Here is a 22,500-nt window from a genome sequence, read left to right as displayed (position 1 = left end):
TTTATATACATATATATAAATATATGAACATAAATATACAGATCTATACACATATATAGATATAGGAAGAGAAAGAGACAGACAGAGAGGGAGAGAGAGAGAGAGAGAGAGAGAATGAAATGATTAGAGGGATACTTTGAAAAGGACACGTAACGATAGCCTCGCGGCTGATCTCGTATTCTTTTACACCACCGACACCGTCTCGCCGCTTCAATTGTCCACGCGATGGCGTTAAATTGACCGAAATAGACGCACAAGGGTCGGCCGGATTGCGATTGCCTCGAGCACTTTCAATGATGTCCAGAGAGTACTCGACTTCCGTCGCTTTCACGACGAACTCATCACGGACGTATGACGCGTGTATAAACGCCCATACACGTGCCTGCAAACGCTCAATAATATATATCTACATACGTATGTTTAGAGAAAAAGAGAGAGAGAGAAAAAAAACAGAGAGAGAGTTCGTATATATATGTGTGTATATATGTATATGTGTGTGTATGTATGATGTATATATGTATAACTACATACATAATAGTACATACCATGTACATAATAAAAAGTATTTTTTGCGCTAACGATGTCCCTATGGAAACTAGGGTGTTCTCATACAAGATTTTCAATTACACTTTTAATAAGTACTCTCAATGCCATCATATACAATCTGTGTGTGTGTAGGAAATATATCTACATATGCAATGTATAATAATAACAATTACGATCACTTATATCTGTTTCAATGTTTCTTTTCTTTTCTTTTTTATTCTTTCTTCTATTTTTTTTTTTTGTTTTTGATAATAGCAATTGTAAGCATAATTATGAAAATTATAAATTATACTATAATTTTATTATTGTTGTTGTCATTGTGGTTTTTGATAGGAACGCATTTTCAAATGATACCTACTTTTAGTTCGTATGATAATCAATTGCGATGATATCATTTTACTTATTAATGTCTTATTGTTATTGTTTACATGGTATATTATAGAAATCATGATTCAAACATGATTTAAATCATGTATTATATTGCATAAAATAATATATGTATGTATATATATATATATAACATGTATATATATATAAACATTCGTTATGTATCTACAAATGGTATGTATAAACGCAACTGGATGGACGAGATCGATCAAAGATAATCCGTGAGAGATTATGATTATTTATTATGAACGTGGATACGTCGTTCCAATTAACTTGATATATTTCTAATCCTTTTACAAAATTTATCACGCGTAACAGCGTAAGCGCGAAATTCAATAATAATTAAATACGTTCCATCGAAATTTCGAATAACGACGTCAATTCTAACTGTATATTTAAATAAAATATATACACGGTAGACGAGATTGCTCTGGGTGTACCTACTTGTTAGAGAGTTAGTTAATCGGATCATGGACACGCGAACGTAATATCTAAACCTTTGATTCTTTTTTCCTTGGACAATCGCGTAAAACATAATAGATTATTTCTGACAGGTTGTGAAAGCGTTTAAATCGTATGACATTCTAAATCAAAAATATAAATTTTATTTTATTAGATAAACAAACATTCTACGATGTCTGCGATTATAACGTATATTTGTTTTATTTATTTACTCATATTTTTTTTTCTTTTTTTTTTTATTTCTATCACGTAGGAACGAACGTTGAAAACAGATCGATGTGCGTTTATATCGAAGTATTTTTATCGAAGGAGTACCACTAAAAAAAAAAAAAAAGGAAAGAAAAGAAAGAAAAAAGTCGATATATTTATACAAAGTAAAGAGATATATGTAACGTAAACACTTACATACGCGTGAACACCGAAAACCACGAAAAAGATCGAGACCGGCATTCTACTTTATTATCATATTTTTCTTTACGAGTACGTACTTATACATTACCGTCTATATACCGTCTATAAACGTAAGAAAATATTTCTTCTTTCTAGGTTGGACTTGTATAGAGCTTGTTTACTATGCAGTCATACCGTTAATTAGCCCGCATTCATGATATAATAAGAGACGATAAATGTGGAACGAATTGAACGGGTAAAAGAGAGAAAGGGAGAAGGAGAATGAGGGTGAAAGAAGGACAGAAAGAGAGAGAAAAAGAGAAAGAGAAACAGAGAGACCAGAAAGAGAGAGAGAGGAAGATCCAGTGACTGTCATTTTTCAAATAAATTGTTCCACCGAGTCGGTGAGAGGGACGTCGTCGTGAACGCATCGTCGTCTAATTAGCCAACGTAATTGTTGCGTAATTAGAGCGGAAGAGAAACCGGCTGGTTGTTTCGTGTTGTCGCGAGAGCAACGTAATTATTCTTCGTCGTCGAACAAACTGGACCCGTTGGCTTAAGCGGCGGATTCTTATTAGTTTAACGAGTTTCTCGGGGACGTTTAAATTTTCGCCGAGAGCTTTTACCCTCGTCCTCATCGTCCTCGTCGTCGTCGTCGTCGTCGTCGTTGTCGTTGTCGTTGTCGTTGTCGTTGTCGTTCAAATGTATGGTATATATAGAAGCACATGACTGCTATAGTACGAGTCGCTTATTCGAGGAAAAGAAAAAGTTCAACTACTCCGTCGGGTGCGTTAAAGGAGATTATACTGTACAAGCTAGTGTCCCTTGCGAGGGACAATAGCTTTTAACGGTTCTTCTACCCTTTAACTTTTTAAATTTTTAAAGGAGTCCTTTCTCCCTTTCTCTCTCTCTTTGTTTCTCTCTTTTTCTTTGTTCTATAATTATTTAATATACAGTTCATTGTCGTGGAATAAAGAAATTTTCTTTTTATATAGCTTTAATTTAACTTCAAATTTTCTATAGTAATCATCTTATTCCTCAAGATAGCTACGACTCTTCCCTTTTTCCCTCTTCATCTTTATTTCTTTTTTATTGACACAGCAAATTGTCGTAGAGCAATGAAATTTATTTATTTATTTTTGTATTTTTCTTCTCCCTTTTTTCTTTTTCTTTTTTTTGTTTTATCTCAATATAACTCTAAATTTTCTATCATTTTATTTCTTAAGATAGTTCTTAAGTTTCTCCGACTTTCTCTCTTTCCCTTTCTTTTTTTATTGTTCTGTAATTATTTAATACACAGTACGTTGTCATAGAATAATGAAATTTTCTTATTCTTTTTATAGCTTAATTTAACTTTGAAGTTCTTATTGTAATCATTTTATTTGTTCAGAAAACTCTTTTCCTGCTCTCTTTCTCCCTCTCTCTCTCTCTCCCTCTCTCTCTCTCTCCCTATCTCTCACTCTTCCTTTTTTATTCTGCAATTATTTAATACACACCACATTGTCGTAGAATAATAAAATTTATTTATTTATGTATTTTTCTTTTATCTTAACTTCACTCTAATTTACTTTTGCGATTATTACATTAACCCTTCCCTTTTTCCGTCTCTCTTCTTTTCAATTATCTTCAATTATTTAATACACATCACACAGTCGTAGAACAACATTTTTTCATTTATTTTTTTCATTTTTATCTACATTTAATCCTACATTTCTTATTGTAATTATTATATTTCTCAAAATAGTTAAAGTTTTCCTCTTCACACAAATTTCCAACTTACTTGCAGTACAACAAATTCTTCGGTCTGTGTTACACTTACTATATATACTAATGCAATAGATTTTTTTTCTTTATCTCTCTCTCTCTCTCTCTCTCTCTCTCTCTCTTTCCTTTCCCTTGCCTCTCTTATTTTTTTACAGTATTGTTTCTCCAGCGAATCGAGCATCACTCGGGTGTTGATCCTCGAGAGACTCGGGGAGAGATAAAAAGAAAACAAGGATTTCACCGTTAAAACAATTCGTCCTCTGGCGAGTCCCTAAAAATACACGCAAGCTAGGACCTTTTATCTCGTGCGAACGAATATTTTTTATTCCTTTTCTCCCTCCCTTCCTTTCTCTCTCTCTCTCTCTCTCTCTCTCACACACACACACACACACACACACACTCATCCTTCCATTGTTTCTGAGTCAAAAAAAAAAAAAAAAGAAGGGAAAAGGAAAAGGAAATACCGACAATAATTTTCCCTACATATATTGCTATTTGTCTGTCGCGCTTTCAACCTATAGAATACAAGAAGAAAAAAAAGATACAAAAACAAAAAGATAAATAAAACAAAAACAAAAAAGAAGCGACACGTATGATATGAAATCATACGAATTTCATATGAACTTCTCAGAAGTTAGGAAAATTCGATGACTATGACGATCGGGTAGAAGTCGCAGCTTTTGATGTCAAACTTATCCGAGTTTCTCGACAGCAAGACGTGACAGGAAGACATCGAGTGAGAATTCAAAATGGCAGAAACGTGCGATCTTGAACACGTTAATACGAGAAATAGAGATAGATACAGAGCAGACGGGGAAAGAGAGAGAGAGAAAGAGAGAGAGAGATACAAAGAGAGTCGTCATCAACCCGAATGAGGTTCTTTCATCTCCCGTAAAAGCTTCTCGTTCTTGTTGTCGGGAATGACGTTAACCGTCTAGACGGTAAATATTAAAGACGAGAATGCATCTCTCTTATTCTCTCTCTCTCTCTCTCTCTCTCTCTCTCTCTTTTAGGTGGTATTCGCTGATTAGAAAAGCATTTTCCTGTATGTCGCCTATCTGTTTATCTTCCTCTCTCTCTTTCTCTCTCTCTCTCTCTGTCTCTCTGTCTTTCTCTCTTTTTCTCACGTTATTTTATTGCGACGTCTTGTCTCACAACGTGTGATTCAAAAAAAAAAGAAAAAGAAGGAAAGGTAGAATAATTAAACGGATGAACGTGAAGCAAGAATACGTAAGGAAAATCTTATCTAACCGAACTTTTAACAATTTTTACAAAGAGAAAACAAGGAAAGAAACAACAAATAAAGAAAGAAGCGATCGATATAAATTATCACATTCATTATTATTCATTATATTCGAACGAGAATTATCATAGAAAACAGATGAACAAGTAAAGAAAGAAAAAACGATAAACAAAAACAAAAAGAAAAGAGAAACAAGAAAAAGTAAGATAAAAATTGAAGAATGGTAAATACGAAATAGAGGTCTATCTCTCTTCTTCTTTATTTGTTGTTGTTGTTGTTATTTTTTTTTTTCCTATTCCCGCACATCGAGAAACCATAAATTTTCCAAGGGAAAAGGCAAAAAAGAAGAAGAGAAGAGAAAAGAAAATGCGTAGAAAGGAAAAGCGCTACTGAAAATTCTTTAAGGAAAACGAGGGAAGATTTATATTCTTTTAGGAAGAGATCGGCTGCCGAAACGTACGGTGACGGCTTTCATCAAAGTGTCGGCTTGTCTTGGGTCTAAGCTTCTGGAAAGCCCACTGGGAAGTTAATATCCCTCGAAGCTTCTTACACATCTAATTAATCAAGAGCCGAGAGACGTCTGGTAACGTGTTCGCGTGTACTATGTGTACGATAGAGTATGCGAGCGAGATAGACAGAGAGAGAGAGAGAGAGAGAGAGAGAGAGAGAGAGAGAGAGAGAACGTTACATGGACCATCCTTCGTACAGAGCAGAGAACTTCTATCGATCCCTGTCGGAAGGTTTAAAGCTTCCCCGAGTCGAGTGGAGTAACGAGGATTTTGAATTGGAAGGCACATCTATAACATCCATTCGCGTCGATCTTCCCTCGTTTCTTCATTCCTCGTCAATTCGATCGAACGAAAGGAGACCGAGAGTAATGTGATTGAAGAAACGTAGAGATATAAAAAAAAGAGGGAGAGAGAGAGAGAGAGAGAGAGAAAATGAGAAGGAGGAAGATATAAGATTAATTTTACTCTTGTATGATATTTTCCTATTTTTTTCTTCATTTCTTTTTCTCTTTTTTTTTCTTTATATATAAAAATGACACGTTCGCGTGAGTTAATAGAGACGACGATAAATTTCGTTCAATCGTCTCGAAATCTCGACGATAAATTTTTCATCTCACTCACGTCGTTGCTAGTTCTTTCTTTCTCTCTCTCTCTATATCTATCTATCTATCTATCTATGTATCTATTTATCTTTATCTTTATCTCTCGTACGTTTACGCATGCACTCGTATGTTCATTCGTTTACGTTTTCATAGTATATACCCAATGGAAAGAGTTCGGCACATTAAATACCTAAAGAACGTAAAGAAGAAGAAAAATAGAAAGCAAAAGAAAAAGAAGAAGAAGAATAAGAAGAAGAAAGGAGAAGTAAAAATAAAATAGGGAGAGAAAGAGAAAGAAAAAGAAGAAGGAAGAAATTCGTTGGCACGTTAAAAAGCATGAGAAACTCGAAAAAACGAAGAAAAGAAAAGAAAAATAAGAAAAAGAAAAAAAAATACAAAACACTCGAGTTTTTCCCGAAAGACCAGAGGGGGGCAAAAAAAAGAGAGAGTAGGTAGGAAAGATTCGTTGGGACGTTTTTTACGAAGCAAGCGGTTCTTTGTCAGCCGAAAATCGGGTTAGTCCTGAAAGAAGCTCTTTTGAGGACGTTCGTTCTCCGGTACCACGTTTCTCTCTCTTTCTCTCTCTCTCTCTCCCTTTCTCTCATCGCGTAAAATTTCTTTACTCTCTCTCTCTCTCTCTCTCTCTCTTTCTCTCTCTTTCTTTCTTTCTTTTTCTCTCTTCATCTCTTCGAATTTTTCTTTTTTCTTTTTTTTTCTTTTTTCTCGTCTTTTCTTCGGACTTACTTTTTCTCCTAAAGCAGAAAGAGAGAGGAAAGAGAGAGAGAAAGAGAGACGGTAGAGAAGAGAAGAGAAGAGAAAGAAGAGGAAAAACGCATCGTAGCAACAACGACGAGTAGAAGTACGACGATCGTTACGCGTATCGTGACGACAACGACGAGAATAACGACGACGACGACGACGACGACGACGACGAACGAACGAAAAAGACCAAAACAATATTGACGAATATTTTGCAAAAGACAAAGGACATCTCTATTCGTTTTTATAAAAACTTCGCTAATTCTTTTTGCGTTATTAGAGACATGACTATGTATGTACATACACACACACACACATATATATATATATGACGTTAGAGATGTATTATTTTATATTTTTATTTTGATATAAATAATAATATGGAAGAATGGAAAAGAGAATGATAAAGAAAAGGAAAAAAAAACAAACAAACGAAGAGAGAAAAAGATGAAAGAAAAGAATACATAAAGGATATTTTTACTAACACACACACAAACATGTATTGTATGTGTGTATGTGTATGTATTTGAACGAAAATTGAAGAACAAGAAGGAAAAGTCATATAAATACTAAAGAAAAATGCGATTACATATAAAAAGACTTCAAGAGGCCAAATCTTTTTAGATATACATGAAACGCGTTCGCTTTGTATTCCTAAAAGATACTCCCTTCCTTGTTATATGTATTTATCAGAGAACGAAGATTCGATGTGGAGCATCGATTCTCGAAAAAGGCCAAGCTTTACTGGTTTCTCTGCTCTCTCTCTCTCTCTCTCTCTCTCTTTCTCTCTCTCTCTCTCTCTCTCCCTCTCTATCGATATTGCTTACTCCGCTGAAATCCAAAAACGCATGACTGATAATCCCATTTCCTGCTCCATAAATTTGTTCTTTGTTAGTCCCGAAACGTGCTTATGTAGTATTATACTTTATACGCCATATTGTAAGTGGTATATATATACATATATACATACGTATCTATCTATCATAAATGTTACTCATAAACATACAAATCATTATTATTCATTTGTTCAGAAAACCCACAAACGTATAATTATGTCCTAATAGAATAAATGAAGTGATTTATTCGATATTGATTGAAATAATGAATTTCGATCGTTGGAATATAAATCAATTCGATTAAAATGACGTCGTATCATACATCGTCCAATCCCATATGTTTCAAGTATCATGAGGTATGAGAGTTGAAACGATAAGTCGTTAAAAGGTAGACGATCAAGTTTCTTCTCATTTTGAAAGTCGTCGATCCTTGCACGACTGGAAAACGCAGAATTCCGCGGCGAATGAATTTCCGAGGAGAAAGTTCGATACGCTTTACGAACTTCCCTCGGGTAAGTTCTTCTAACGCATACTTCGAAAAAGGAAAATCGATTTGACGGGTAACGATACTCGTTTCGAAAGTTATCGAAACTACATACTATCATATAACCCATATATATATATATATATATATATATATATATATATATATATATTATACATATATAATATATACGTATGTATGTACGCAAGTATATATATGTATGTATGTATGTATGTATGTATGTATGTAAAAGAGACCACCAAGTTCGCATCTGTTTTTGACAGGAACATTCCATTTCGATAATTTAATGCGTCAAAACTATGTTCATACCATACTAATATCCGAGTTTCTCTTAAGTAAATATGTATTATTACCGTTCTTTGAATTAAACGATATTTCGTGAAAATTTCCAACGATTAATTGCGCCGAAACTTTCGTTTAAATATTGATGTCAACGTTGCCTTTAGAAACGACGTTACGAAAAAGCTTCGAAAATCTGGGGGTACGATCGATGAACGAACGAATTTATTCGAACAAACCCTCTTTCTCTCTGTGTATATCTATGCGTGTGTGTGTGTGTGTTTATGTGCCTGCGCGCGTGCACCTGTGCTGCACGTGTAATGGTGTGTATTTGGAAGGATGTATGTGTTAGCGTGTGTTTGTCGAGGTCCTTAATCCAGAGTGATACGACAAAAACGCATTTACAGCAGAGTTGCTTCGTATTTCACTTTAAAGTGCGGGTCGTTGAAAAATCGATGAATCATGGAACACATATATACACATACATATTTATAATCATTAGCGTAGGAGTGGTATTATTATGTAAGATTCATTCTATCGATGTTATCACCAAATAGTCTTTTTAAATAAGTAAGATCAAAGCTGATCAAAACTTATATTCATGTTGTCAACGAGATAGATATATACTTAGTTGAAAAATAATGGACAATTAGCTACTTAGAAAAATTGCAAGTAATTTAGAATACACGAACCTTTTGTTATTGTTCGCTTACGTAACTATAAACGAGTTTAAAATGCACGACTCTTCCGCGAATGGTTTTATTACTACCGTATTCGTGACGACGCGCGAACTAACGAATGAAAGAAAATTCTCCGAGTAAAATCGATTAGAACAAATTTTCCAACGAAATCTTAAGCTAAGAAGTAAGTATGATTGAATAATTTATAAATAAAATTTGTGTTTGAAAATAAATATTTAAAAGCGGAAAAGATAAAAACTTAAAAGCGGAAAAGATAAAAACTTAAAAGCGGAAAAGATAAATTATTATGATCTAATTATTCGTAAATTAATAATGTTTTATTCGAAAAATAGAAAAATAATCACAAAGCAATGCCAAAAGTTTATCGAATCGAAAGTTTTAGAAAACTAATACGTAATCGTTTACGAGTATGAAGAGATAGAATAAGCTGAGTATACAATTTTCTATAATTAATCGCTTGCATGAGAATCCATCCTTTATAAAGACAGTTGTGTAACCAAGTAAAACACATTTATCGTCAGTCACGCGAACACGATACATGCGCTTGAATTTTTTCTTTTTACGCATAATTTTGTGAACAAATAGAAGTATGAATCGTGGTGTCGATGAGAGTGGGAACGAGGAGATAAGTTTGCCTCCGATACGAACACCTGGACCGATTAAAATTTGGAAGACGGTAGATGGATTCAAAACTATTGGTGGTGTATCGAAACCCGTGAAAATTGTTATACAAGAAATACCAGAGGATAGATACGAAGATATGCTTGATCATTTCACTACTCATTTCGTGAATGACGAGCCTTGTTGCGTCAGTATCAGTAAGTAGTTGCGTCAGTATCAATTATTCATAAAATGTATTCATTGATCTATTGGCTATATTTTGATCTTCTTATGACTTAATCTTTCTTATTTCCATTTTATCATTAATTATTCTTATCTTTCTATCACATATTTGTTATGGACTTATACAATTATCTTGGAAAAATATCTCGATATGATATCAGAATGAGATAACAATTTGAAAAAATATCTCGATATATCTATGTTTCTATTCTAATAATCGAATAATCGTTTACAGAATTAAAAGATGACCCAGTGGGCATAAAAGATCTTCGAAATATATGGAAAATTATTTTAAAGCAAGGCTTGTCAGTCGGTGCTTTCGTCGATGATCCAAAAGGAGGTAAACCCGAAATAGCGGGAGGAAATATACTGGGCTATGAAAATAAAAACGACGATAGAAAAATCGATAAATATAAGGTAGCTAAATAAAACGTAGTTTGATACGTTCTTTGTTATTATTATACATTGTACTTGTGATAAAAAGGACTTGTTAAAAAAAGTTGTAAATACGATTACTTATTCTTTTCCTAGATGCAACCATCTGCGGCTAAAAACCTAGTTGCTCCTGCACTAGAATTGTACAAAGAGGCAAAAGTTTACGACTATTACAACACGGACAAACACTTGTTTGCTTTAGGCCTAATCGTTCAATCTTCTTATCGTGGACATAATCTTGGTGCGCACATTTTAAGTGTAAGGTGAGAAAACACTTATACTTTCTTATATCGGTTATTAATACAATTAGTACTGAGAAAATAATAATAATAATAATAATTTTTCTACTACCTAGGGAAAAGATTGGCCGCGAGTATAAGATTCCCATGACGTCGACACCATTTAGTTCCACGATTTCTCAAAAATCAGCTGCTCGTTGCGGATTCGAAGTTATTTTATCTAGAGATTACGATCAGATATTAGACGAGCAAGGAAAGGAAGTATTTCCTGGTATTAAATTTAAAGCAATGCAAGTGATGGGAAGAAGATTGTATTAAAGTATCATCATCTGTTTTCTTTCGCTCGTATTGACAGTCGTATATGTATGAAAGTATTAAAAATGCAAACGTTTAAACGTCAAGAGAAACCGTAAGCAATTCGATCATTAAACGCATGAAATGAATTCAAGGAAACGAAAAGAAAAAAGAAAGGAAAGTACAAGTAATTAAAATTGATTGGCTTAATGTTGCATGACCCGTTATCAAATCAAATACCTATCTTCGTCTTTTGCATTTGAAATTTTAATTATTTATTTACAGGCCTTAATAAAATGCGAGAAATTTTTTGAGTATACATTTTAAATCGTACTTAGTAGTTCTCAGCACTCAATTTCATTTGAAAGTCAAATGTTTTCAATAATTAAAATACGTATATACATATACATATACATACATATATATATATGTGTGTATAGAGCAAATAGCTATAATATAGCCTAGATATCAATTGTTATCTATTATATTTCATATAAAATGTTAATCGAATTAAGGATATCCCACATGAAAATTATTTTACTTGTGTAAAAATAATGTTTCTTGTACAATGTCATTGCAAGAAAAAATAAAAACTTGTTGCAAAGTCTAGAATGCATACAAATTATTATTAGAAGTTACTAGAAGGGGAATCATTAGAATTCAGTCGTTCATTCTTCCCTTTTTGTTCTTCTCTTGCTTTCCCTCCATCGACGTGTCCATTCACTAACATGCGTGCAAATTCAGTCATCGTCGGCGATCTTTTTAAGCGACTAATCTCTTTATTCTTCTTTCTATCTTTCTTTCTCTCTCTCTTTCTCTCTCTCTCTCTCTCTCTCTCTCTCTCTCTCTCTCTTTCTCTCTATCTGTCTGTCTTTTTATAACATAAAATCAAACTATTTTTATTTTCAACATTTATAAATCGGACGTATTCCTTTATCATTTTAACAATCATTTTTGTTTGTTCATTGATTTATTACTAAACGTTTCTTTTAATTTCATGTTTACATGAAAATCTTGATTTGAAATCAAGGTAGAATAGATTAGATTATGTAAATGATTTTGATAAAAACTATTGCATAATTTCGTGCGAGAGCGATTCGTTTTTATTATTTACTACTCCGTTATTATCTTTACTGTTTTTTCTATCATCAAAAGAAAAAAGGTTGAAGTTCAAAGATTAGACGTCAATTGTACCGATTATCTCTGAAATGATTACATATTTTCATAGTATGTTTATTATCTAAAATACTAAACAAAAATTGTGAAAGAAATTGAATGATTCGCATGGTCGTAAATAAATTGTTTCTTTTTTTTTTGTTACGTTTATCTATTGAAATGTATAGTTTTTGTCGTAAACGTAGAAATGTATGAATAATTATGACGCGTACATTATCTGCTAATTTCTGAAAATTTGTTTACATCTCCATAACAAATATAAATACATAGTTATTTGTTAAAAACATTCGATTCAGATCTTTTTTATAAAAATATGTATATATACATATCTTTTTTGTTAATATTTTTTCGTAAAAAACAAAGTTGTACAAAATTTTTGTTCAAATTCGCTGCTGTACGAATACTTTTTACACTCACTGTATATACATAAATATACGTACATAATATATACGTACATATATACATATGTATATGGACGGAACCGCGAGAGTTTAAATATTCTGCGTAAGTGCATATGGGAATGTCTTGTACTATTTCGGAAGAAAGAAGAAAAAAAAAAGAAAAAAGAAAAATGGAAAAAAAATATTTTTGCCTCAAACAAAAACGATTCGGGAAAGAGAAAAAAAGATTTACCTGATAATTTCTCAGATGGCAAATTATCAGCTAAAGTAAAAGTGAGATCCTCTTTCAGCAACCTCCTCCTCCTTCGCACCTCCGCCCTACCCCTAACGCTCCTCCTTTTAAACTGACAAACTAAACGAATTAAAATTACCATTTTCTGTAATCGAGGAGGATTAATTTCTTTAATTACACTTTAGAGCGAGCCAGTCGAGCGGTTGTAAATCATCCTCTGATAATTAAGTTAATAGGTCTATTTGTATTCCATCTTTTGTTGAAGAGATCATCTTTTTCAGGAACACCTGGTGTATAATACTTTGGGGAGCTCGCGAGAATACAGTTAAGATGGTCCGCTGCTCCTCGCGGGATATGAGAACGAAGGAAGGAAAAAAAAAAAGAAAAGAAAAGAAGGAAAAGAAGAGAAAGAGATACTTTCTCTCTCTCTCTCTTTCTCTTTCTCTCTCTCGCTCTCTATCTCTATCTATCTATCTATCTCTTTCTTTCTCTTGTTTTATCTTTTTTCTATCATGAAAAACCATAGAGACCAGTAATATAGGTATCGTCCTCGAGGGGTTACGAGTCAAGATTCCAGATCGAAGTTCTACCGCGAAGAAAAAGAGAAATGAGATTAGAGAGATAAAGAGAGAGAGAGAGAGAAAGAGAGAGAGAATGAAATGAAACAGACAAGGACAGAATAAATAGAATCTTCGCACTCTCGAAAAGAAAAAAGAAAAGAAAATAAATTTCCCGTTCGAATAACAGAGTGAGAAAAATTTTTTATACATCCTTCGAATCGTGTACTCCCTTTGTTTGGCCCGTGCCGACGCAATGAAATGAGAGAGAAAAGAGTCTTCCTAAATTTATACGGTAAATATACGTGGAGTCACGCTCCGACAATTTTTCGTGAACTCGCGTGAGTTTTTCCAACGCTATGCTCGGCTTAAAATCTCCCAACGGCTTTTCGTACTTCTTCTACTGGTCACTGTTTATTTCTTTTTTTTTCTTCTCTCTCTCTCTCTCTCTCTCTCTCTCTCTCTCTCTCTCTCTCTCTCTCTGTCTGTCCCTGTCTCATTTTTTAATCTTCTTCCTAGAAGACGTAGTTACGTTCTACATTTGAAAATTAATTTTTAATGAAACGATGATTTTTAATCATTCAACGTGGATTTTTAACTATACACTATGAGGAAAATTCTTCGCAAAACTTAATTGAATATAGCGAATTACACGAGATAATTAGAACGATCGCACAACATCGACGTGAGTATCTTCGAAGAATAGACCGTAACTTCGATACACTTGTCGGATTCTCAACGCAATTAGATCGTACTCCGAAATCGAATTAGACTTTAGTGGAGATATTCCAACATGTACCGAGTAACGAGGTCCGAGTGAACCATTCCGTTATCAGTGCACGTTAGTTTAAGTAATTAATTAGTTATGCGCGAACGAAGAATTTGATGATGATAATTCATTAAGTTAGTAGGACAAAGTGAAATTTCAATTTTACCATACGATAATTAATATATTAAATATTTTTATGCATTATTGTAATCAATTGTTCTAATACATTGGACAAATTTTCATCTACGAATAAACATATCGTCATTCAATTAATTTATATTTTTACGAAACAATAATATTTATGATTGTATTTTAAATATCATTTTAATTCAATTACTAATTATTATTCGAACACGTTAATCGAATTATATCTCATCTCAGTGATCTTATTTCCGATCGAAAATTTCAAAGAATAATGGCGTACGATGTCAGTTAAGTCAGACAGAAACATAAATGGATCGGACTTCAGCATCAATGCAGAATACTCTGATAACATCGATAATTGTTATTACGGTCGAAGAATTCAATAATGATAATTCATCCAGTTACTGACAAGTGAAGTTTTAATTACACTATGTGATAATTAATATATTAATTATTTCAATAAATTATTATAATCAATTGTCCGAATTCATCTGAAAAGTTTCCCCCAAAATAATTTCATCTTTGCTCAATTAATTTACACTTTTACAAAGCAATGTTATTTATGACTGCATCTTAAATATCATTTTAATTCAATTTCCTAATTATTATTCAAACACGTTAATCGAATTATTCCTCACTTCAGTGATCTCATTTTTGATCGGATATTTCAGAGGAAAATAACATACGATGTCAATTAATTCTGAATTTCATAACGATAATTTATAAAGTTACGAGGAAGTAAAATTTCAATTACGCCAAGTGATAATTAATACATTTAACACTTCTACAAATTATTATAATCAATCGTTCGAATTCGTCGGAAAAGTTTATCCAAAAATAATGCCAAGCTTATTTGATTAACCTACATTTTTACAAATAATGTTACTACAAAACAAATAATGTTCATAATGGTATCTTAAATATCATTTTAATTCAATTACTAATTATCATTTAAACACGTTGATCGAATTATACCTCATCTCGGTGATCTTATTTTTGGTGGAAAATTTTAGAGGACAATGACGTATGATGTCAATTAAGTCAGACAGAGAGAGAGAGAGAGAGAGAGAGAGAGAGAGAGAGAGAGAGAGAGAGAGAGAGAGAGAGAGAGAGAGAAAGAGAGAGAGAGAGAGACATAAATGAATCGAATTTCAGCACGAATGCTTGGACACTTTAATAACCTCGATAATTGTATCCTCGAATTACGATTGGTTCTGTTCGAAAGGGCCTAGTCCTTTATCGTGTTCGTGTGAGTGCACAGAATGATTTAGACGCGATACTAACGCATGCTGTCGTCATGCCGCGGGTACTGGATCCACGTGTGAACTAATTCGATTAAGTACACGGATGATCTACGTAGGTACGGACGAGGCCGTTAGGAAAATCTCGTTAGTGCCTTCATATCCCCGCGGAGTTCTCGTTATACCTACGTCGTAACGTTGCTTTACGAGCATACGAAAATTTCCTATCGTTGAAAGATTTCGAATAAAGATCGATGAATATATATGTATTATTAGACGATTATTTACATATATATTTTATATATTTTATATTCATTTTATATTTTTTCTTTATTTTGTATATTTTATATTTTATATATTATATTATATTATATATTATATGTACATATGATATGTATGTACATATGATATGAGGAATACAAAGTACAAATTATAGATAAAAATAAAAATCGAATACAGTGATAAATCTCCACAAAAGAAATCGATTAAAAATCAATCACTCTCTTCTCGAAATTTTTTCGATTGATATTATTCTTCAACATTTAGAAAAGAATGTTCCTAGGCTTGTTATTTTTACGATAAAAAAAAAGTCGCGAAAGAAGAAGAGAAGATTGATATTTAAGCAAGTAAAACTTAATCGAAATTTTTTCAATTCAATCTTTATAATTCTGACGTTCGATAGAATGATCGATAGAATATGTTTATTTAATCTTTCCGAGAAGATTCGAAAATAATCGAAACGTCTGGTTCGAAGTCAAATTAAGATCCTACGAATTACTTATCCAATGAAATATTATTTAAAGATATTTGCAAACGTCTTGTTTCTTTTTTTTGAATTTTTCTTTTTTCTTTTTTACTTTTCTGTTATCAGACGATAGGATGATCATATAGCACCAATTGTAATTCACCGTCGATAGTCGACACGGAGTTACGCGGGCCTCTACACAAAGTGGATCCATGTTCGAGCTGATTCGATTATTTACGTCTCGTACGATGTTACCGGGGCTTGACGAGGACCCTCTCTGAAATTTCGTTAGGGGCCTTCATCTCCCTACGGGGAATTGTTATCCCGGTAGCCATCGACTCGCTCGAAATTTATCCACCGTCCATCGGCTTTTAAAACTGAACGCTTTAAACCTGAAATTACATTGCTTCTCTCGTACACGTACAGACAAGTGCTTTCGACTATTACCATATTTATATCAGTTTCAGCTACGCGTTTAATAACGAAAAGTGATATTTGCGGTTTCGATAAAAAAAAAAAAGGATAAAATAAAAACAGCAAAAAAAATCTCTCTCTCTCTTTCTTCTCCCCTTTTCTCTTCCTCTCTCTTTCTCTCTCCTTCCCTTTCTCACTCTCACCCTCACCCACCCCTAGTCTATCTCTCTTCCGAATAACCGAGTAAAACAAATACGGGGGAGAATGCGTGGTTACGTGAAAAATCCCTTTTAATTTACGCCGAATATATTTACTCTTTTTCTGCGTCCTGTTTGTTTTGAGATATAAAATTTAATCCCATTGATATTAATGAAAAATTACAATCACGTTAATTAAGGGGAAAACACAACACTGAAACCCAGCAATATCAACGGATCAAGATAATCTTTTCTACTTTAATTTGTATTATGTTTCACCAACATTGTTGATAATAATATTGAAAGATAAATTAAAAAACAAAAAGGAAGAAAAATATCTATGAAAAAAAAACGAAAAAAATAAAAAAGAAAGGAAAAACCAAAAAAAATGGATATAATTATTATTCTCAACTTATAATGAATAGCCATTCGTTATTCTTTAATTAATGTAAATAAAGAAGGAACGACTTTGCAAAATGTATAGCAAAGAGAGTCGTATGGCTAACAGTTATATGGTTCTAAATCGGTTGACTGTGTCCGTGCGGACAAAGTTTAACTTCCCTAGGGGTATCTATTATCATTAAACTGTATAATCCTGTATATCGTGGAATAACTGAGTAAATAACTAAACAACATGCTAACGAGCTACCGTAGTTAACGTACCAGAGAGCAACTTTCGGTATTACACTTACAACGCTCTATGAAATTTCGCACCGCATTGGTAGAAAGTGCAATTTGAAACTGAAACGATCAACGAGAAACATATCTAAGGTCTTCTCGAACGAATGAGCGTTTCCTAATTTTTTTTCAAAGACGAATGTATATATTAATCATTGACTATAAAATTTATATAAAATTAATTAATTAATTTATGTGAAAATTATTATGTATATATAATAATTAATATATATAAATAATATATTGATATATATATAAACTTGTCTTATTATTTTTTCAAATACTAATAACAATACAAATAATATATAAATATAGGTATAATTATATATACAATATATACATATATATATATATATATATAAAAGTTTATGTTATTATGTCTTCATTTAACAATACAAAAATACATGGACAATTTAATTATATTTCTTTTTTATTTAAAAATATTATGATCAATTTAAATATCGCTTTGGAACAAACGATAATTACATAAGAAGTAACCTTTATAAACGATTTAATCGTATAGACGATAGAGAAAATTGGATAGTAGTACACGTCCAATAGGTTTATCGTAAGGATCGGATACTCACCCACGCAAGAACCGTCTGCGGACACCTCGTATCCGGGCAGGCAGGTGATGGAGAGGCTATCTGCTATCGGTTGATCCTTTAGCTCTGTCGGTTCAGCGCATCTGTAAGATCCTTGCGTGTTGATACATCCATAACGGCACACTTCCGTTTGAAGGTCGGGTACTGCGCATTCGTCTACGTCTAAAACAAAAACATCAATATTCCGATCGTAATGTTCTTTCAACTAACGTTTATATAGATAAATATATTTATATTATATAATGTAATATATTATAAATATAAATAATATTTTTATTTCTCTTATAACATAAATTAATATATTATTATAAGGTATACTTTATGATATATTATATTATATCTATATAATAGTATATTGTAAATATATATATATATATATATATATATATATATTTGTAAACATTTTAGAACATGTTAAATTTATATAAAGAAGTTAACATACATAATTCCACATAACGTTAAACAAATACTGTAACATTTGTAACATATTAAACGTTAAAATATAAACATCTTAGAATATATTAAATTTATATAAAAAAGTTAACACATGTAATTCCATTTAACGTCAAACGAATACTCTCTTTCTCTTTCCCCTTTTTTCATATTGATAATTCCAAAGAAAAATATCTAATCTTATTAAATTCTTCAAGAAAGTAAATAATCAAGATAGGTGATTTAAGCGTACAATTTAAACAGGATTTGTTATAGGTACCAAAGGCAAATTTCCTCGTCGACATTCAATTAACGCGATTAAACGCGAGTGGTATACCCTTAAGGGAGATGAGGTTTACCTTGACAGGTCTTCCAGTCGTCCTCGAGCATGAAGCCGTCCGGACAGAGGCAGAACACTCGACCCATCGTTGAGAGACAAGTGTGAGAGCATCCGGCGTTGTTGACACTGCATGGACCTGCGTTCTGGCACGTGTGGTTATCGGCCGACAGAACCGTGTCCTGGATACCCTCGCAAGAGCATTCGTAACCACCTACGAGGTTTCGACACGTGTCCTGACAGGGACCGTGACCGTTGTTCAGCAAGCATTCGTTGATGTCTATATATCATCGATCTTTAGTTATTTCGGTTTAATCATTTTATTATTCGGCGATGGGAATCGATCGTTCTTTTTTTATAAAATTATTTTGTACTGATTTCATTTTGACCTAATCAATTTTAAGATATGATTTATTATATTCGTATTTATTATATTGGTCCTTAATTATTCAATCGATTTTTGTCGGGTTCAATAATCATTACTTCTTTTTATTTATATAAATATATGAAAATATTATATGTGTATCGAACAAAAAATAAAATATATATATATATATGTAATATCAATAATTGAGTCGTATGTTTCCAAAATACGTTCGCGTTATGTCCACCGAAAATAAAAATTGTGATCGTTATACTGTCCGTTCGATTAGATGATACGACAGATTTTCGAAATATCGGAAAAAGAGAGGAAAATATGTTATTTATTATAGAAAAATAGTATCTAAATTTGAATACTGATATTTCTATATCCACTGGGAAGGAAATGATGGTTTTTTTTTTTTTTTTGATTCGTGAGAAAAAAAAAGAAATAGAAAAAAAATGTTGGATAGACCTAACGGAAATTGAAAACGATAAATGAGATTATCATTTTTAATCGATGGATATTTTTACGCGCGTACGATCGAATTAGAAGAGTTCGATTTAATCGATCCGAAAATTGGATTTTTTTGTAGAAAATTTGATTGCTTCATGATCGACTCGTCACTTCTTTCGTATGAATTAATAAATTCTTTTATTAATTTATTATTCTCTTTTAATATATATATAATATAAATATATATATATTAAATATATATATATATATATATGTATATATAGGATGGTAAAAAAAAGACCGATTATTTTGAATACTCGATACACATAGAAACACACTAGAAATACTATTACAAATAGTAGAAACGCACTAGTTCAAGATCGTCAAAAGTTAATTATGAAAATAAAGAAAAACTATTTCTAATGTAATAATGAAAATTGAATATATCACCAAAGTACTCGCTAAAGATATCAAACGCTCATTAACAATAAAAAAATAATTTACATCGAAAAAGTTAAACATAAAACCTACGTTAATCAACACATTTTTCATTCGTCTCGATGAGTACTATAAACTTTGAATTTCTTTTTTTTTTTACCATACGTATATACATATATTAAATTTTATCATACGTATGTACATATATTAAATTTTACCATACGTATATACATATATTTCTTTTTTAATAATTTATAAATATTTATAAATATATATGTTTATATATATATATCTTATTTATAATGTTATTTATAAATATTTTTCATTTGTCAAAGATTAACAAGAAAAAATATCTTCCTGATAAATCCGCCGTTGAAAATGATTTTTCCATGGTGATTCGAGAGAATCACACGGTGGTTCGCGTTGATTGAAAAGAGCCGACGAAGCGCATCGAATTCCCAGCACCACTTCCGACACTCGGGATTGCTCGTAAATCGCTCACCTATGCACGTGAACCTGTCCTCGCCCTGTTTCATTCCCTTCGGACACTCGCATCGAAAAGATCCAGGAGTGTTCACGCATTTGTACTCACAGCCACCGTTGTTCTCCTCGCATTCGTTCACGTCTGCGGTTGGGATGAAAAAAAAAAAGAGAGAAAGAGAGAGAGAGAAAGAAAAGGAGAAAACAGAGAAAAAGAAAAATCGAGCAACCACGGACACGACAGGATATACGTGATTTTACACACCAGTTATATTGTCACGAAGCAATTAAATGTTTATACTTTTTTTTTTTCTTTTTCTTTTTCCTTTTTCCTTTCTTTTCTCTTTTGTTTAACATGTTTGTTGCGTTTCCTTCTCTTTTTGTTTTCTTCTTTCTTCTTTGGTTTTTATTTTTTTGTTCTTTTTTCTTTCTTCTTTTTTTTTTATTCTTTTTTGTCCCTCCCTTCATCCGCAATTTCAAGCGTTTCGATGTAAAAATTTTTTTACTCGATCAATTTTTTTTTTTAGCCCGAAAGCTGTATTTCGTGCGCAAATGACTCTTTTATTTACTCCGATGATATTGAGATTTATAAAGAACATGACGAAAAACCCGCGGGTATTGCAAATAAAAAATATATATATAAAAAAAGGGAGAGAGAAAAGAATAGTAATAATAATGATAATAATAATGATGATGATGATGATGACGATGATGATGATGATGATGATGATGATGATGATGATGATAAGTAATAATAATAATAATAATAATAATAATAATAATAATAATAATAATAATAATAGTAATAATAAAAAATAAAAACAAAAAGAGAGAAAAAAGGAGGAATTAATTGAAAGCACTCGTGCGGTTTGTTCAACGCGGCAAAATTTAATTGCAAGTAAATGTAAAATATATATATATATATATACACATATGTACGTATGTATGTATCTACATATATGTATATGTAGATTATGTATGTCCGACGATTGTGTGGAACGTAAAGTAATGGCCGCATCTAGATTTAATTTGCGGTATGTATTTATGTATGTACTCGTATATGTCGACAAGGAGATTAATATCGTGAATTACGATTTATCGGCGAATAATATCGATACCGCAAAAAAGAAAAAAATGATTTCAGCAAAGTCGTCGTTTCTATATTTTAAAACAGATCGCAAATAAGTAAATAAATAACTACGTATTATTTATTTGAATAATATAATTCTAAATGAGATTCTTTAAATCAATTAAAAACGATACGAACGAATCGAATTAAAATTTATCACTCACCTATACATTTGTAAGCATCCAATCGAAACCCGTTGTAACAAGAACATACGGCTCTACCGTCGATTTCCTTACAAACATGTTCGCATGAGACTTCCGAACAGACACCGTCCGATCCTTGTTTCAGTTTACATTTTGGTACTTGTCCGATCCATTGACGATTCCTGCAGAGCAATCGACTTCCGGTCGATACCATGTAAAACCCAGGTGCACACTCGTAATCGGCTTCGAGATACTCGTGTCCTGGTATGGAAGACCTTCAACAACGAACTCGCAAATGATTTTCGCAAATGTCATTTTCGCGATAAGGAAAAGGAGAGAGAGAGAATGAGAAAATGCAATGAAATGAGTTACAAAGTAAATGAAAGTAACTTTTTTTTATTTCTTAATTTTTAATTTTTTTCCTTTTTTTCATTTTATTTTTCTTCGCTTTTTCTCTTTTTTTTCTTATTAACTTCTAATAATTAAGTTCATCAATACAATTAGAATACGTCGAACAGACAAACGTGCAGTGAATTCGAACGAATCGCTTCTCGATATCGTTTTCGTATTCTCGAGAGTATTTCGAATGCTTATCATCAATGAAAGCGTGTCAATTAAAAGGGTCTCGGTATATCCTCGAAACGATACGATATAAGATTTGCATTTCACGAAGAGAACCGTATCTCGGTTCTTCAACGATACACGAGAAAGTAGATAGAACTCGATTTCAAATTCGGTTTAAAGGAAAAAATATATATATATATATATATA

At 32.3% G+C, this 22,500-nt stretch overlaps 2 protein-coding genes across 5 annotated transcripts in view; one reads left to right on the top strand and one right to left on the bottom strand.

The window, feature by feature from the left end:
• Positions 1-22,500, bottom strand: part of LOC127062539 (uncharacterized) — a 62,993-nt gene that overhangs the window by 18,900 nt on the left and 21,593 nt on the right. For all 3 annotated transcript variants that reach the window (XM_050990972.1, XM_050990970.1, XM_050990971.1), the window contains exons 6-9: positions 21,751-22,004; positions 20,480-20,602; positions 18,745-19,002; positions 17,936-18,115 (exon numbers count right to left, since the gene is read on the bottom strand). In XM_050990972.1, coding sequence (XP_050846929.1) covers positions 17,936-18,115; positions 18,745-19,002; positions 20,480-20,602; positions 21,751-22,004 — 815 coding nt within the window. The remainder of the gene's footprint in view (positions 1-17,935; positions 18,116-18,744; positions 19,003-20,479; positions 20,603-21,750; positions 22,005-22,500) is intronic.
• LOC127062544 (uncharacterized) lies at positions 8,995-11,403 on the top strand. 2 transcript variants are annotated; one of them, XM_050990986.1, is made up of 5 exons: positions 8,995-9,146; positions 9,569-9,801; positions 10,062-10,243; positions 10,358-10,524; positions 10,617-11,403. In XM_050990986.1, exons 2-5 carry the CDS (start codon positions 9,573-9,575, stop codon positions 10,816-10,818), a joined length of 780 nt encoding a protein of 259 aa, XP_050846943.1. In that variant the 5' UTR covers positions 8,995-9,146; positions 9,569-9,572; the 3' UTR covers positions 10,819-11,403. The 2 variants fall into 2 exon arrangements, with proteins under 2 accessions (XP_050846943.1, XP_050846942.1); XM_050990985.1 differs by lacking the exon at positions 8,995-9,146 and having other exon boundaries at positions 9,478-9,801.

The sequence above is a fragment of the Vespula vulgaris genome, chromosome 3 (genome assembly GCF_905475345.1).
Source record: "Vespula vulgaris chromosome 3, iyVesVulg1.1, whole genome shotgun sequence".
Lineage (NCBI taxonomy): Eukaryota > Metazoa > Arthropoda > Insecta > Hymenoptera > Vespidae > Vespula > Vespula vulgaris.
The sequence above is the reverse complement of the archived record's forward strand: the minus strand, read 5'-3'. Positions and strand labels throughout refer to the sequence as shown.

What these genes read in the sequence shown, in the direction of transcription:
- LOC127062544 (XM_050990986.1), top strand. Translation starts at nt 9,573, where the DNA reads ATGAATCGTGGTGTCGATGAGAGTGGGAACGAGGAGATAAGTTTGCCT. An exon ending in GCCTTGTTGCGTCAGTATCA is followed by an intron (nt 9,802 to 10,061) that starts GTAAGTAGTTGC and finishes AATCGTTTACAG; the next exon opens with AATTAAAAGATGACCCAGTG. An exon ending in GAAAAATCGATAAATATAAG is followed by an intron (nt 10,244 to 10,357) that starts GTAGCTAAATAA and finishes TTCTTTTCCTAG; the next exon opens with ATGCAACCATCTGCGGCTAA.